We start from the raw sequence: 14,775 nt of genomic DNA on the forward strand, positions 1-14,775 counted from the left end.
ACAGTTGTTCAAAAAATTTTAAATATTAAATTTCTGAAAAATAGTTATAAAATCCATGGCTATTCACAAAAAATTCATAGTAAGTTAACATTTACTCTGCTACATAATTTACCCGAATTACTTTTTTTTAAAAATATAAATCTTAAAAAAGAAAATTTACCCTTATTTTCGCGAATTTTTTTTCATTCTGACAAAAAAAAAATCTAGTTAAAAGCACAATGAATTATTATTTTTTCGGGGGGAGGGGGAAGGAGGCTATAGCCACTCCTGTTCACCCCCTATCTACGCTTTTGATACATCCACATTCTTAAAACGGATAGTATTAAGCAAATTTTGTCCTCGTTTAGACGCAAAACTTTTTGAATCAGATTATTTAAAAAAATAGAGTTGTTTGAAAAACAATGCGTAGAATGAAACCTTAATTATTCCATGCCAACCCAACGAATAGGAGGTATAATTAGATAAAATAAAAGTTGTGACAAATTTCGTCCAAAAAACCACATTGAGTAAGATATTTTGTTATTGGAAGTTTTGCATTTTAATTACAGAAAGGACTGAATTACAGTCGAAGTCATTTTTACTCAATTACTCGTAAATGGTTTAGATAAGACGTATCAACACACTGTTTGATAAAATACGTGCCAATTAAATGGTACTTACGATAAGTACACTTTTGAATCTTGTATTTGACTTCGAACCCCTAACAACGGTACAATTACATATCTTAATATATTAATCAATAAGATTAGAACTATATTATTATAAATATATCCAAATTGTAATGTTACCTTTGATTAATGACAATGAGACTGTGTAATTCTCTCAGGTATGACTAAACAAAATTTACTCGTCAACAAATGTTTTTTTTACATGACAATTACAAGACAAAAATAAAAAAATTGTACGTCTCATCTGTTTAAAATATCTAATTGTTTTTCTTGACGAAATGAAGACGTGGATAAGGGGTGTTTTGATGAGGCTCAAAAATAATATTGTCTTGTTAAACTTTGTTTAAAGATTTGTTTTTTATCTATGCCTTGGACTATGAGTGCTATTTCTTTTTTTTTTGTTCAAAATTTAATTGGGCGTGGTGGTATTAAATTCTCCCTCGGAAGTAAGCATTATTTTTTACCTTTGGTGTAAATTATTAAGCAATATATATGTATTTAAATATAATTCCAATATTTCCTTGCGCAAATGCTTTCTTAAGTATAGAAGGTTTTCCTCTTTATAGCATTAATTCATTTTTTCCCTCCATCATCATATGACAGACATCTGATATTAACAAGAGTCTTAATTCAGTAGTATATTTTCATGCCTCTCTCCCACTTTTTCATCACTCCCTTTTTTCCTTACAAAAGTTTCAACTCTACTCACGAGCAACATATTATAGTAAGTTAGAAATTAACACATGTTCTTTTCTCATAAATAAAGATTATTTTTGAAAAAATCATTAAATCGGAATTTTAATCAGGAATAGGAAATACACGTAGAAAATTAACAAATTATATAGTAATTCCCTTAATACAATATTTGGAAGGAATTTGTTTCTCCACTTTACTTTAGAAAAAATATATTTGGCCACGAATGATTATTATAACTTTGCCCAAATTACAAACTTTTGATCTAGATTGCTTTAGCATTTACGGTAATTTTTTTCAGATCTTAAAGGTAATATTTGGCAAATATCTAATCCAAGTACGCTATTATAATTTATAGAATGAGTAATGATTTTTTTTAAGAGTCTGTACATATATAAACTATCTGATAGGGCACGTCAAATGATGTCATAGTTATTGTCAATGAGTATCACATCATTATCGAAGAGTAGGGTCCATGAATTGAGTTGATATGATCATTTGAAATGTTGCCTCTATGATGATATCATATTTTATGCATATATGTAAATTATTACGTAAAATAAATTCAATATAATTTATGTCAGAATGGTTTTGTTACCCTAGAGAATTATAATTCATATAATATATATAATATTGAACATAAATTATGTCAAATACAAAGAATTCAATTTATTTTCTTGAAGCAAAATAAAAAAATTAATTTAATTGAAAAATAAAACTTTTCAGTTTCATTTCCTTTTCAAATGTATTTAAAATAAAGGAAGAAGAAGCATATTAATGTATGTACGTGAACCTTTGTGTTGGTTTGCTTATAATAAAACCTCATGTACACAGTAAATGTGCATTTTTTTTGCAATATGAATTATGTATCCGAGTGTTTACTGATTGGTCCATTAAATCTATACACTTTGAATTATAAACTTCAGCAAGATATAATTTATTAATTAAAAAAAATAAATCCTGAATGGATGTTTGTTTGGGTCTTTTTAATCATTAATGTAGCCGCCCTTGGTGTCATAGATGGCCTCCAGGTGGCGGCGGAAGGCCTGGCACCAGCTACAGATTTAGTCCTCTGTCATAGCGTCCCAGAGCTGGCTGACTGTGGTATTGAGGGCCTCGGTGTTTGAATGATGCACAATGCAGCCCTTCCCCTCAACATGTATCCAATAGGCATAAGGGGCATCAGGGGCTAAAAAGTATCAAGAAAGAGTTCAACAAAGTCTTGTTAGAAATGAGATGGATTTCTTTCATTGCTCGGGTCAAATGTAGCCTCTCCACTCTCACAAGCCTCTTTCCACCCCATTTTTTGATAGCTTTTTGAACAATCTGGAGTGAAACAACATGGGGCCTAATGGACTTGAAGGGACTGGCCTGAGTTGTTTTCTTTAACTCCTGCGAGTCTAGTTTAGCCTTTTTGGCAGATCTCTTCTTCCTTTCCAACGTTTTGGACTTGCTGACGGGGTAAACGGTGGTCCCAGAGACGCCCAACTGCTTAAAGTGGGCCAATGAAAATTTGTCAATCACGTTCAAGTCTCATTGTCTCGACTTTTACGTCAGCTAGAGAGTCTAGATTTGTTTTATTTTGTAATTCATTGTTATTGCTTTAATATGTATATGTATCAAAATATGAATTAATTTCAATCATTCTAGCTTAATTAATTATTGAATGAGTAAGGGTTCGGATTTCCATGGACCACCCGGTATAAGTTATAAATAAGTAAAATCATGATATCATCTTATCAACATACATAACTAAATAGTATGCACTCATTTTCAAAAATATTTACATATTAGAAGGGTTATTTATGTTTCTTTCTCTAGCGAAATTGTGTTTTGGTTGATTGGAAGGGTAAAAATATTTTCAATATGTTAATGCTCTATTGCCTTGTTTTATGAAGACCAAAAATGGGATACGATTAGTGTTGTGTCTTCTTGAGTCGAATCTTTAAGGATCAACTCGAATACATTTATTAAAAATGGGGGAGGGGAAATATAATATTTGTCTATGTAGAAGTCCATATTTTATCACTGTCAAAAAATTGCCAAATCAAAATTTGCAAAGAGAATTACAATTTTTCTTGCACTAGTTTTGTAGAAGATAATTAGTGAATCTCATTTATTGCCATTGTACACATGAATACAAATCTGTCAACATTTTTTGTGTACTTGAAAACCCAAAACGTGATAGAATATAATTTCGTCGAAAAGATTATACTCTATAACTGGTTCATTTTTGCGAATATTGCAAAAATATTTATTACATCTTCCAAAATTGAAAATACAATATTAAAATTTTTGGTCTTAAATTTTATGTCCAAAACACATCGTTTTGTGGCAGTTTAAAAAAAAAATTGAACTGACGTTTGATGAAAAATAAAAAAGAAACAACTAAAAATTGAAAAATTATTTATAAAATGAAACCTATTTCAGTTAAACATTAATTTTTATGTAAAATAATTATATTCAAACGAATTTCCATACAAATTTCTACAAAATTTATTGATTCTATGAATCCCATATTCTAAAGAAAATTCATTTTTGGAACCTGAAAAAAACGTAAGAGAAATTTTTACCGATATCTTTTTTTTCCCATATGTTTTTTTACATTTTGAATTAATTTATAAAACGTCTTTAATTGTATATTTATTTTTAAAGCCCCATGCCACTTTATGATTCATAACTCAACACTCTATATAGTCTTTTTGAGAATAGAATAAGATCTGTTTTTGACCCAAAAAAAATTACCACCCCCATCTTATCCTAACCAGGTTCAAAAGAGGCACCCATACAAAAATTTCAGCCTCCTAAGTTCAAAAGTTTTAGGATCCATCACAGATTTTATGCACATTTTCTTCAGAGTTGATGAAAAATTCATCCTTAAGTGCCAAGGGCCATATTTATAAAATTTTGTTAATGTAACTTCCATGGTTTCCAAAATTAAACTTCTTAAAATTCCCGATTCAAATTTTTCTAGTTTCCAAATACGAACCGGTATTTAACTAACCTATTCTTAATGTACTATTAAGGCATATTTGTTTTCACCTTTATAAGCACTAATGAGCCGCCGATATTTGTTAGGAACTGTGCTGAAATCGTGCAATTTGTTACAAAGCTGTAGTACATGTCTAAACTGTATGTTCCTCAGAGATTCAATATTGAGATTGATTAGAAAATTATTATTGAAGTATAGCTATCTTAATCAAATATCATGTTGACTCATTTTTATTAACACTAAAATCGAATCACCATTAGAATCGAGTTGAAAAACCATCGCCTCTTGTCATTTCAAATAAATAATTGTTTCGAGTCGACAGCATCTCTAGTTATGGCGATTTGTAAATAATAATATTTAAAAAAATAATGGCTCTTATCTGGAGAAAACCATCTATGTTTGTAGCACTAAGCATTTACTGGAATATGAAAGCAATAACTAGGTAGAAATAATATATATATTTTTTAAATAGCTGTACTTATTTTTAAAATTATGTATAAGAGAAGTGGAATTTTGAAATCTTCTGCTTCATACTAAACTATAATTATCGTAAAATTCTAAGAATTATTCTTGCTGTATGTTGGTTTTCATCTTTGCATACTTTTTGAAAAAGGAGATTGTGTCATTTCATTTCAAATCAACAAAAGTATACAAAAACTGTCACCAGACCCCCTCAGATTTGGATTATTTTTGGCACACAAAGTGTGATAACAACAACAGGATCGAAAAGACGTCAGTTTCAATTCTCAAAAAAGAATGAACAAACTATTTTAACGTTATGCCCAACTTTATAAAAAAGTGACACTATATAATTCTCATATATTTATATCATTTGTCAACTTCTAATCAGTATTACGAATGACTCTAGTTCAGTTTTCTTTTTTCAGCTTATATAAATAATAAAATTAGTTTAAGATATAAAAATGTAAGTAAAATTGACCAAAATTCCAGAGAAAAGTAACCCAACTTTGAGATCCCACCCTGGGAGCTAAGATGCAAAAGCCAACTTGATTTTTGACTCAGTGATATCCCTATTTACGTCAAATATGTTGGCAAAGTTCATAAGAGTTGGGCAATTTTATTTATTGTTATGAAGTAGTTGCTAGTGTATTTCAGATTTAAAAAAAAATCAAAATTATGGTCATAAGAAACTTAAATATTCTAATTTTTACTTCATTTTTGAAACCTCACACTTCAAAATTGTTAAGTACCAAATTTGAAAGATTTAGCTCTTTTGGATACAAAAAAACAAGGAAAAAGTAGCTCCCGATATAAGACATAAAAGTGACGTTGAAAATTTAAGTCTGAGTCGAGTATCTATATCTCAGAAACGACTTAGAATTATTTTCTTGAGTCCGCAGAACTTTCATATTATTTTCAAAAATCCTTTGTCTTATTCTCTCTTTTTTGTTTTATCTAACCTTAATAATCTGTTATAAAAAAGTTGGCAAAGATTCATACCAATAACATAGAAAAATAATTCTTAGAATTTTATGACCTTTATTTTTTGTTTTACATGAAATAATCGTTTGTTGGTCAAAAAATTCAATTTTATAAAAAAGCCTATTTTAAGGCTGCCATGTCCTGGCACGCTACAAAATATTAACAGAGCTATAGCTGCACCCTTAAAAAGCTATATGATTTTTTTTAGCAAAATCTATGCATTGGCTTGACCGTGATTTCCGAACACACCAAATCACACAGACATTCGTATTTAATATTTAACCTTGGCAACCGTTATTATTTACCAATTTTAAGACACAAAGTATTGAAGTCCATGGCTGGATCCTGGGTGAATAAGGAAAAAGTTTATTAATTATTAAATGAAACCCTAAGAACATGTGTCAGTTAATTTATCCACCTTTAGAATTTATCGTGAGCTCCCAGCGGTGGCAGAAGCTACTGCAGACTCTGAATGTACTTTGCGCACATGGATGCCCCTGCCTTGTTGACAGAGGTCTTCAGGGGGACGGTGCTGTTGTGGCGTCTTTGGTAGGCATTCGAATCCACGTGCGCCTAGTTGGAATAGTTTAGTGGGCTGAGATATGGGCCCTGTGGCGGCCAAAAGTCTATGACCAGAAATGCATGTTGGCTTGGAGCCAGTCTTGGGGTTTCTCTGTGTGAGGGCAGGGGTTCCATCTTGTTGAAACAATATGGGAGAATTGCAAACGATCGGTTTTATTCATGGAAGGACTTTGCTGTGCAAAATTTTGATATACAAATCAGTTTTCAGCTTATATCCTAAAGGGAACTACAGGGGATTTATGGCCTTTCGTTGGATGCAACCAGGCCAAACATCATCACTAAAGTAGATAGTTAGGTAGTGGAGATATATCGGTACTACTCTGCTACATACCAAATGACATTACTCGATCATTCTGTTTATTGCAGACAAGGTCAACAGTAAAGTTCTTATCACCAGAAAAGATCACAATGAGTCCACAGGTTTGAGTTTCCTCCTTCCTTTGTTAGGCCCCTGAAAAGCACTGATGGTGACTTGTGCTTGTTCCTGGTCATTTTAGCTAAGGTAGAATTCGGCTTTTTCTTGAAGGCCGACTTGAGGCGGTAGATGTACACGGAGAGTTTCCTACTCGCTACTGGAGAGTGTCTGATGGCTTCACCAGCCTTCCATCGCATGGGTACATTGTAAATCGTCTTCCTCGAGGCCCCAGTCTGCTCCCAGAGGGGCTTCTGAGATAATCCTGCTCGAAAGAGCTCTAGAACCTCAATCCTATTTTGGTGCTGTGTATTCAAGGTGGCGACTACGACAATGCTTATCCTAGCAATTGAGTGGTTGATCGACATTGTTAAAAATGACTTTTAACCTCTAAAAAGTTGCATTATAGAGATGAGTTAATGATAACAATTGACCCGGTTGAAGATAGACAAATAATGTTTTCATATAGCTTATAAAGGAAAATTATATGTAAAACGATTGGAGAGGAACATAAAATATATAGAAGATAAAACATTGATCTTATTGTATTCGACGCTCTTACAAAAATGCGTTCCTAGTAAATTAATTCAGTGTACTTTCATTCTAGTAAATGCGCTCCTTGTAAAATACTTTTCCATTGTTAGAAGTGATGTTTTGTGAAGTGATATGGTTTATTTCTTAAGACTAGTTAGATTTTTTGTGTTTGCATTGAAAACGACGTTCAAAGGTTTTTGGTTTGTGGTGGTGGGAGGGAATAACTATTTAGGAAATTCTTTTAAATAAAAGACTCTTCTCATGAAGGATTTGCACCAAAACGTAGACTCGAGAGGTTGCTTTAGAAATACTTCTAAAATAATAAAATAAGGAAGATCCCAATTTTCCTTTCACTGCCAATCTCATGGTCTTAGCAGCTACGGAGTAGTCGTTGGCGGTCTGATTAATCGATTTGATAGAGTTTTCCTTGATCATCTTTTCCAAGCTGGACAGGAACTTATGAATCCTCTTTAAATTGTGACCTTCACTTCATTCTTTCCTGAAGAAGTCTTTTCTATCATTTCAAAATTTGGCCACCTTGAAAAGACGGCTCGTCACTATATCCATAATTGTCCTCAACTCAACTTCTGCATCTTGGAAATCTGAGATGCGCTGCCTTTTGGCTTTTTCCTCTTCATGATGACAAAATAACAAAATTTTATTACAGTTTGCTTATACATACAAGATTGCTGAACCAGAGTTTCAAAAAATAATCACTAACCTTCCTATATTGATGAGAAAATAGACATTAGTTACCCATTCACGTTTTGCTACCCAGCACTGTATGAGATTAAATATATGAATGCATTTTGCAGGAAATACATTTACTGTAAATGAATGTTCCTGCAATGAAATGTAGTGAGTGTCTTGATGTCCCATTGAAGTTTGAAGTCAAAGTCGTCCCATTAAACATATATGACGTCATATATATGTAATAAACAATGACGTCATCATCAATCAATCCTGACTGGATGGACGTTATTGATCAAAATAATAAATACTTCAATTAACTCTAAATTAAGAATAATCAAAAACTATTCTAGTACATGAAAAACAATTAAAGGGTTACTAAAACAATTGAATTGGTAAACTGAGATATTTACTTTACTATAATATTGGTGAAATGGATGCATTGCAAAGGGCACTTTAAACTTTAAGACGTCTTAAAAGGACGAATAACAAGGAAAGGGTCAATTTTAAGTCCCATATTATAGATTCTATGTAATCAATGTATCAGGAATATATTTTATAGTGATAAGTCAATGCAAAATTTTGATTCCGTAAAAACATGTCCAAGTCAAACATCAAAATCGAATGCTTATAAGAATAATAAATACTGCATTTATGCTCTGAAACATTTATTAGGACTGTTAAGAGGGACATAAAGTAACCAATTTTTAGTCCCATATTAAGGACTGAAACAACTTGAGGGAATGTATTTACTAAGAAATTATTTGCATATTTCCCTAGCACCGACTGCTATCAGCTTATTGGGCACGGAATGTCAATTTAAACAGTAATAATAATTTAAATTATCATCTTTCTCTCTATATATCAATTTCAAATCATTACTTTGATGTTTCTTTTCTTAAAGTATGATAGAATTAGTACACATATATGTTTACATACTTGTGTAATATGTAAGTAGGTAGAAAAAAGATGCATACTTTTGAAATACTAACAGGTATCAAATATATGCTTACATATGTATGTATGTATATTATATTGTGAATATGAATACATATATATAGCTCCATAATTCTAAAACAAAACAAATATAAATAAACAAAAAAAAAAATACAAATAACTTTTTATTCTATTTGCTTTTATTAACAAAAAAACCTATTTATTTTCAGCTTGTAGAAATGAAAGCTGAGTATTAATCAGTTAAAGGAAAATTAGAATTGAATATACTCTGTGAAATTTCTACCTTCTCAAAAAATTATGAATAAATATTGTATTCAATATCTTTTATGCATAATAAAAACCACATTTTTAAAAGTCTTATACGATTCATACTTAAGATGATCAATGCAATGACTTTATGCAAATATGATTAAATGTATGTATACTTTATAAACCGCATCATCTATTACATATTATTATAGTTAAAGAAAGCATAGAGACTGCCTTACCATCATTGTTTGTATGAACCACAGAGTGCGTTAAAACGTTCTTCATTACGCTATAGTCTTGCAAATCTCCATTCGCCTGCTTTTGTAAATACTTTTTCTCTTTTTTCTCCAATCTCTGAGTTCGCACTTTTTTGAGAAATTTTCGTGTTCGATACCTGAGTTTCCGTAGAAGATGTGCTATTAATTTAATAATTTCACGATAGCAGTTAGTTGTTTCTGAGTTTGTAAAACTGGACAGTGTGGAAGAGGATTGAAATTTTGCTCTTTCCGCCTTCATTTTGGCTGTTTCCCGTCGTTTTGTCTCTGAGAACTGAGTGGCAATGACAACGAGGCATAAATTGATCATAAAAAATGATCCAATCTGTAAAACAATACAAAAAAAAAAATTAAATGAAAAATGAATCACATTCACATAAAAATAAATACTTAGTACAATTTAGTATTTTTGTACTAACAACAACCAATTAAGTGAAGGTTCTTATGCTAATCCATGGAATTCTAGATACATGAAAGTCTATCGACGTCTTTCCCCCCTTTCTTTCTTTTCCCACTTGAGTAATAGGTTTTTCTTCTGATATTTGTATAATTTATGCTCTTACAGTTCCTAATGCTTAATTTGTATGAAGAAATTTTTTTGCTGGGTAATTCTGTGGAAATATACATATTCAACGAAATCCCTGGTAGGTAATGTGGGTTTTATTTAAAATTTTAAAAGATATATTTGAATTATTTTGATAAAAAATTGTAATATAAATATGTGAGAAAGATCAGCCTTTGTTGCAATTTGTAGTCAGACATTTAAAAATGTTAAAAATATTATATACTGGCTTTTTTTTACTCTGATACATTGGTGTATATAATAAAGGAAGAAATGACTCATAGAATTTACAATTATGTAATATTATAGTTGAATGCCCAAGGTAAAAACGCATAGTGTAATTATTTCAAAAACGGAGAAAGACTCAGACTTTAGACATGAATAAAAGCTGTTCAGAATTCTAAGTTACGTACCTAAGGCGATGTTTAATTCAGATCTGACCACATCCCTGAGCTTTGGAGGGCAATGTTTTTTTTTTGCTAATAGGCTAAATTTTTTCATGAGACAAAAAACGAATTATTCTACTAACGAAAAGGAGGAGACCGTGCATTGAATTCGAATTCAAAAAACAATTAGCGAGTTAGTTTTAGTAAGTATCTTAATTATGATTAAAGGAAGAACATATTTCTAATTTTAATGGCCAAAAAGAGGGAAGAACTTCAAATGTTGGGTATCGACAAGTTTTACAAAATTCTGGAGTTATTTAAAGCATTAATTCGAAATAAAATATTTTATACGGGACGCCCTTGTATGTTAATATTTTTTAAAGATGAATTTATGGTTTTTCAATGTAGTACATATAATTTTGTGTTAATCAATAGCACGTGGATATTTTTATATATGTTATGTATAAGTTCTATAAACAAATTAACCAGGCACAATTATTAGGTCTCATAACGCCTTATTTATGTACATCCTTGTTCCTTTAAATAACTAGGCATTAACTGATGCTATCACTCATTTTGATCCTTAAAATCACTTTGTACTAAAATATTTACGAGATACATAGCTGTGGATATTGTAACTTTATAGTCTGCCACAAATAAGTATTAATTAACAATAAGTAATTTTAAATATAAAGGTGAAAAATTAAATAATCAACCATCTAAAAAATATTCAATTATTGCATATTCGTCATAACGAACACTTGTGATTCTTTTTTGGTTGTAAATTGTAAAATTAGCTAATAAAGGCTACAACTTGGACAAAATGACCACTTGAATAATTTATATACAAATTTATGATCAAAAACTGAAACATATGTGGAGTTGAATGAACGAGAGTGATTTATTTCTCTGTGTATGAAAAAAAAGAAGATATATTTTTATTAAAAATACAAATCTTAACAACTAAAAGCTTACTTTTTCTCATATCCATTATAAAAACATGTGTATCTACGTACTCTTAAAAATTTCTTTCTGTAGGAACTAGCATTCTTATTTTTAATTATATAATGCCATTAAGGAAAAAAGTATATACATAAACTGCACTTTAAAAAACGGAATGTAAAAAGAAATAAAGTTTCCCCATATCCTTTAAAAAATCCTAATTTTTATTATTAAGTGATACTATTTACACTCAGCTGGTTGAAACAATATAACTAACATCTTTTTGAAATAATGTATCAGGGGCGTTTGCAGGATTATATATATATATATATATATTATTTGAATTTAAAAAAAAAAAATTATTTTTTATTTTTTGGTAAAATAAAAAAAAACTCAAAGATTAAATTTCTCACATAAAATTAATTTAAAAAAATTTCAAATATTGAATTTAAAAAAAAAATTCCAATACCCACTACTGTTCATAAAAAATTTCAAAAATTAAATTTCTAATACAAAATATTTTGAAGATAAATTCAAAAATTATTTTTTGTGGAGAAAAATTTCGATAATAACAAGGTATTCAAAGAAAGTTTAATTTTTTGGGAAAATTTGGAAAATTAAATTTTTTAGGAAAATTTGAAAATTAAATTTTTTGGCAATAAAGATTAAAAAATTAAATTAAATTTTCTAGGAAAAAGCAAAAAGTATATAATGTGGGGAAGGGGGCTACAAGCCCTGAGCCTATTCCCTGCACGCCCCAAATGCCTTAATAGATCATTAAAATTTGCATACACAAGGTTAATTCCATGACACATTTTCAGATATATCTCGTAAGCCAAATCTATGGTAGGTAAGAAAGCATAATGCATAAAGGAAAAGCTATCAAATGACGAAGCAAAACTCAAGTTGAACTTTTATTTTATTTTTGTTAGGAAGAAAAAAATAAGCCATTACTTTAATTTTTGCCATTAAATTTATCGAGATTGATGGTCTTTGATTTTCTTAAATTAAATTAGTAGTAAGGGTGTGATTTATAACAACCTTAACTTCTATTATACTAGTGTATGTTTGACCGGTGTTAGGGAAATAAAATTAATTCTGCGTATATCTGATTTATATATTAAAAAAATCTTAATATTCCAAAAATGATTCTCGCTCTTGGTTGGTTTTACACAGTCTTTTGAAAGGAGGTTTAGAGAAGGAAATTATTCATCAAAATGCAAATTTTACATTCATAAGACCTTGGAACTCAAAGTAGAATTGAGTTACATATCCACCATTTCATTTATGATCTAGTCTGCTGTCAATAATGTTACAAATCAAATTTGTGTCGAATCCGTTTCCTCGTGAATATTTCTCATGGAATGACTTTAAGATGAATACAATAATTCACACAAACGGTATAAGCCGTTGGTTCTTAAACTGCAATATACGAACTCTTCTTTAGTGTTACGTAGAGGGATGAATAGGGGAGATTATTTCATAAAAAAGGTCATCGAAATCTGTCATTTAAATTTTGTCAAACATTCTGTTAAAAATAGTAAAATTTTAAGGAATAGTGGAACTTGGAGATTTTGATATTTTCCCAGGTGGTAAGAAATGGAAAAAGTTTGAGAACCATTATTTTAAACTTACTTGACCAACCGTTATCATTGAACCATTTTAACAAAAAAAGAAGAAAATAAGTCCATGGCAGGATCCTGGACAAATTAGGAAACAGGTTTATAAACTATTAGTTGAAACCTAAAGGACATGTTTTAGTCAACGTATCCGCCCTTAGAATTGATGATGATCTCCAGGCGGTGGCCGAGCTGCTGCAGCCCCTCCGGATACACTCAGCACTCACGGAGGTCAAGGTCTTGTTGAAGGAGGTCTTCAGGGTGCGGGTGGTGTTGTGGTGTCTCCTGTAGTCGTTGTACTCTACGTACACCTAGATGAAATATTCTAGGGATTGAGTTTTGGCTCTGTGGCGCCTAGTAATCCTATGCCCAGAGGTGTATGTTAGACTGGTTTTATTTGCGATGTAGAGAGGTGCTCCATCCTGTTGGAACGCCCAGGGATAATTGCCAACGATAAATTTTATCGATGGGATAACTTTGGTGTCCAGAATTTTGACGTACTCATCAGCCTTTAACCTATATTCTAAAGGGAACTAAACAGTATTCATGGCCTTCTGTCAGATGCAACCAGACCTAACATCATCACTGAAGCAGAGTTTTTGATAGTTGAGACATAATTGTTCTCCTATGCTACACCCCCTAATATCACTACTCGATCATTCTACCTGTCGAAGACAGGGTCAACAATATAGGTCTTCCCCTCGACATGCACTCAAAACGTGTAGTCCAGAGGGTTGGCATCTAGGGCTTTAAGGAACCAAAAGTATCAAATAGAGATCAAAATAACTCAAAAGACTAATTCATAGAGTATTACAACAGAGGAGATATGTTTATTTGTTTGGTGGTGTCAAAAATGGCCTCTTTGCCGTATCAAGGCTCTTTCCATCCACTTTTTTGATAGCTCTTTGTACTGTCTGTACTGAGATCTCTTGCATGGGATCTCATTGACTTGAGGGAATTGGCCTGTGCTGTTTTCTTTCACTTTTTCTGGTTCAGTTTTGCCTTTTTTACAGAGCCTTCTTTTTCTCCAACGTTTTGGACATGTTGCCGGCGTAGACGGTGGTCCTGGAGAATCCTAGCTGCTTGGAGAGTGCGAATGGATATTTGCCGATCAAGTTTATGTTCATTTTCTCGACTTCAGCTAAAGAGCTCAAGTTTTCTTTGTTTTTTAACAATCGTTTATACTTTGTTATATCGAAATATGAATTAATTTCAATTACTCAACCTTAATTAATTATTGGATTAGTAAGTGTTCAGAATTTAATGGACTACTTAGTATGTGGACTTTTTCTTTGGAAGTGACTTTATGCAGAATATTTACATATTCAATTTATAACAATTAGGGGGATATATTTATTTATTAACATATGTCTGTACAGAAAGAAATCTTAAAAGGAAACTTTTCAAATAAAAGTTTCTCAAAAATTTATTCCGAAAAAAAAAAAAAATTACTCTAATGTTTCTACAAAAAACTTTATATATTTCCCCTCTCTTTAAAATAAAAGCATAATAACAATTTTATAACATTTATTTAATGGAGAGGACATTTAGGACGCACTCCAGATGAGTTTTAAGCAACTTACAACTATGAGCAACACAAAGTAGACCCAATTCCAAAAAGAATGCGCGTCTTGTACAAAATACATTACGTCGGTCCAACCCTCCAAACTGATAACCTAAGTTTGATAAAAAAAGAAAAATAATTAATTAAGAAATTATACATATATGTTAATTTTTTGATGATTTCAATTATTACAAAATTAATACGCTT

At 31.0% G+C, this 14,775-nt stretch overlaps 1 protein-coding gene across 3 annotated transcripts in view; it reads right to left on the reverse strand.

Annotated features, from left to right (window-relative positions):
• Positions 1-14,775, reverse strand: part of Ca-alpha1T (Ca[2+]-channel protein alpha[[1]] subunit T) — a 490,322-nt gene that overhangs the window by 40,133 nt on the left and 435,414 nt on the right. For all 3 annotated transcript variants that reach the window (XM_071887138.1, XM_071887140.1, XM_040707946.2), the window contains 2 exons: positions 14,588-14,680; positions 9,460-9,820 (listed from right to left, as the gene is read on the reverse strand). In XM_071887138.1, the coding sequence (XP_071743239.1) occupies positions 9,460-9,820; positions 14,588-14,680 (454 nt within the window). The remainder of the gene's footprint in view (positions 1-9,459; positions 9,821-14,587; positions 14,681-14,775) is intronic.

The sequence above is a fragment of the Lepeophtheirus salmonis genome, chromosome 1 (assembly GCF_016086655.4).
Source record: "Lepeophtheirus salmonis chromosome 1, UVic_Lsal_1.4, whole genome shotgun sequence".
Taxonomy (NCBI): domain Eukaryota; kingdom Metazoa; phylum Arthropoda; class Copepoda; order Siphonostomatoida; family Caligidae; genus Lepeophtheirus; species Lepeophtheirus salmonis.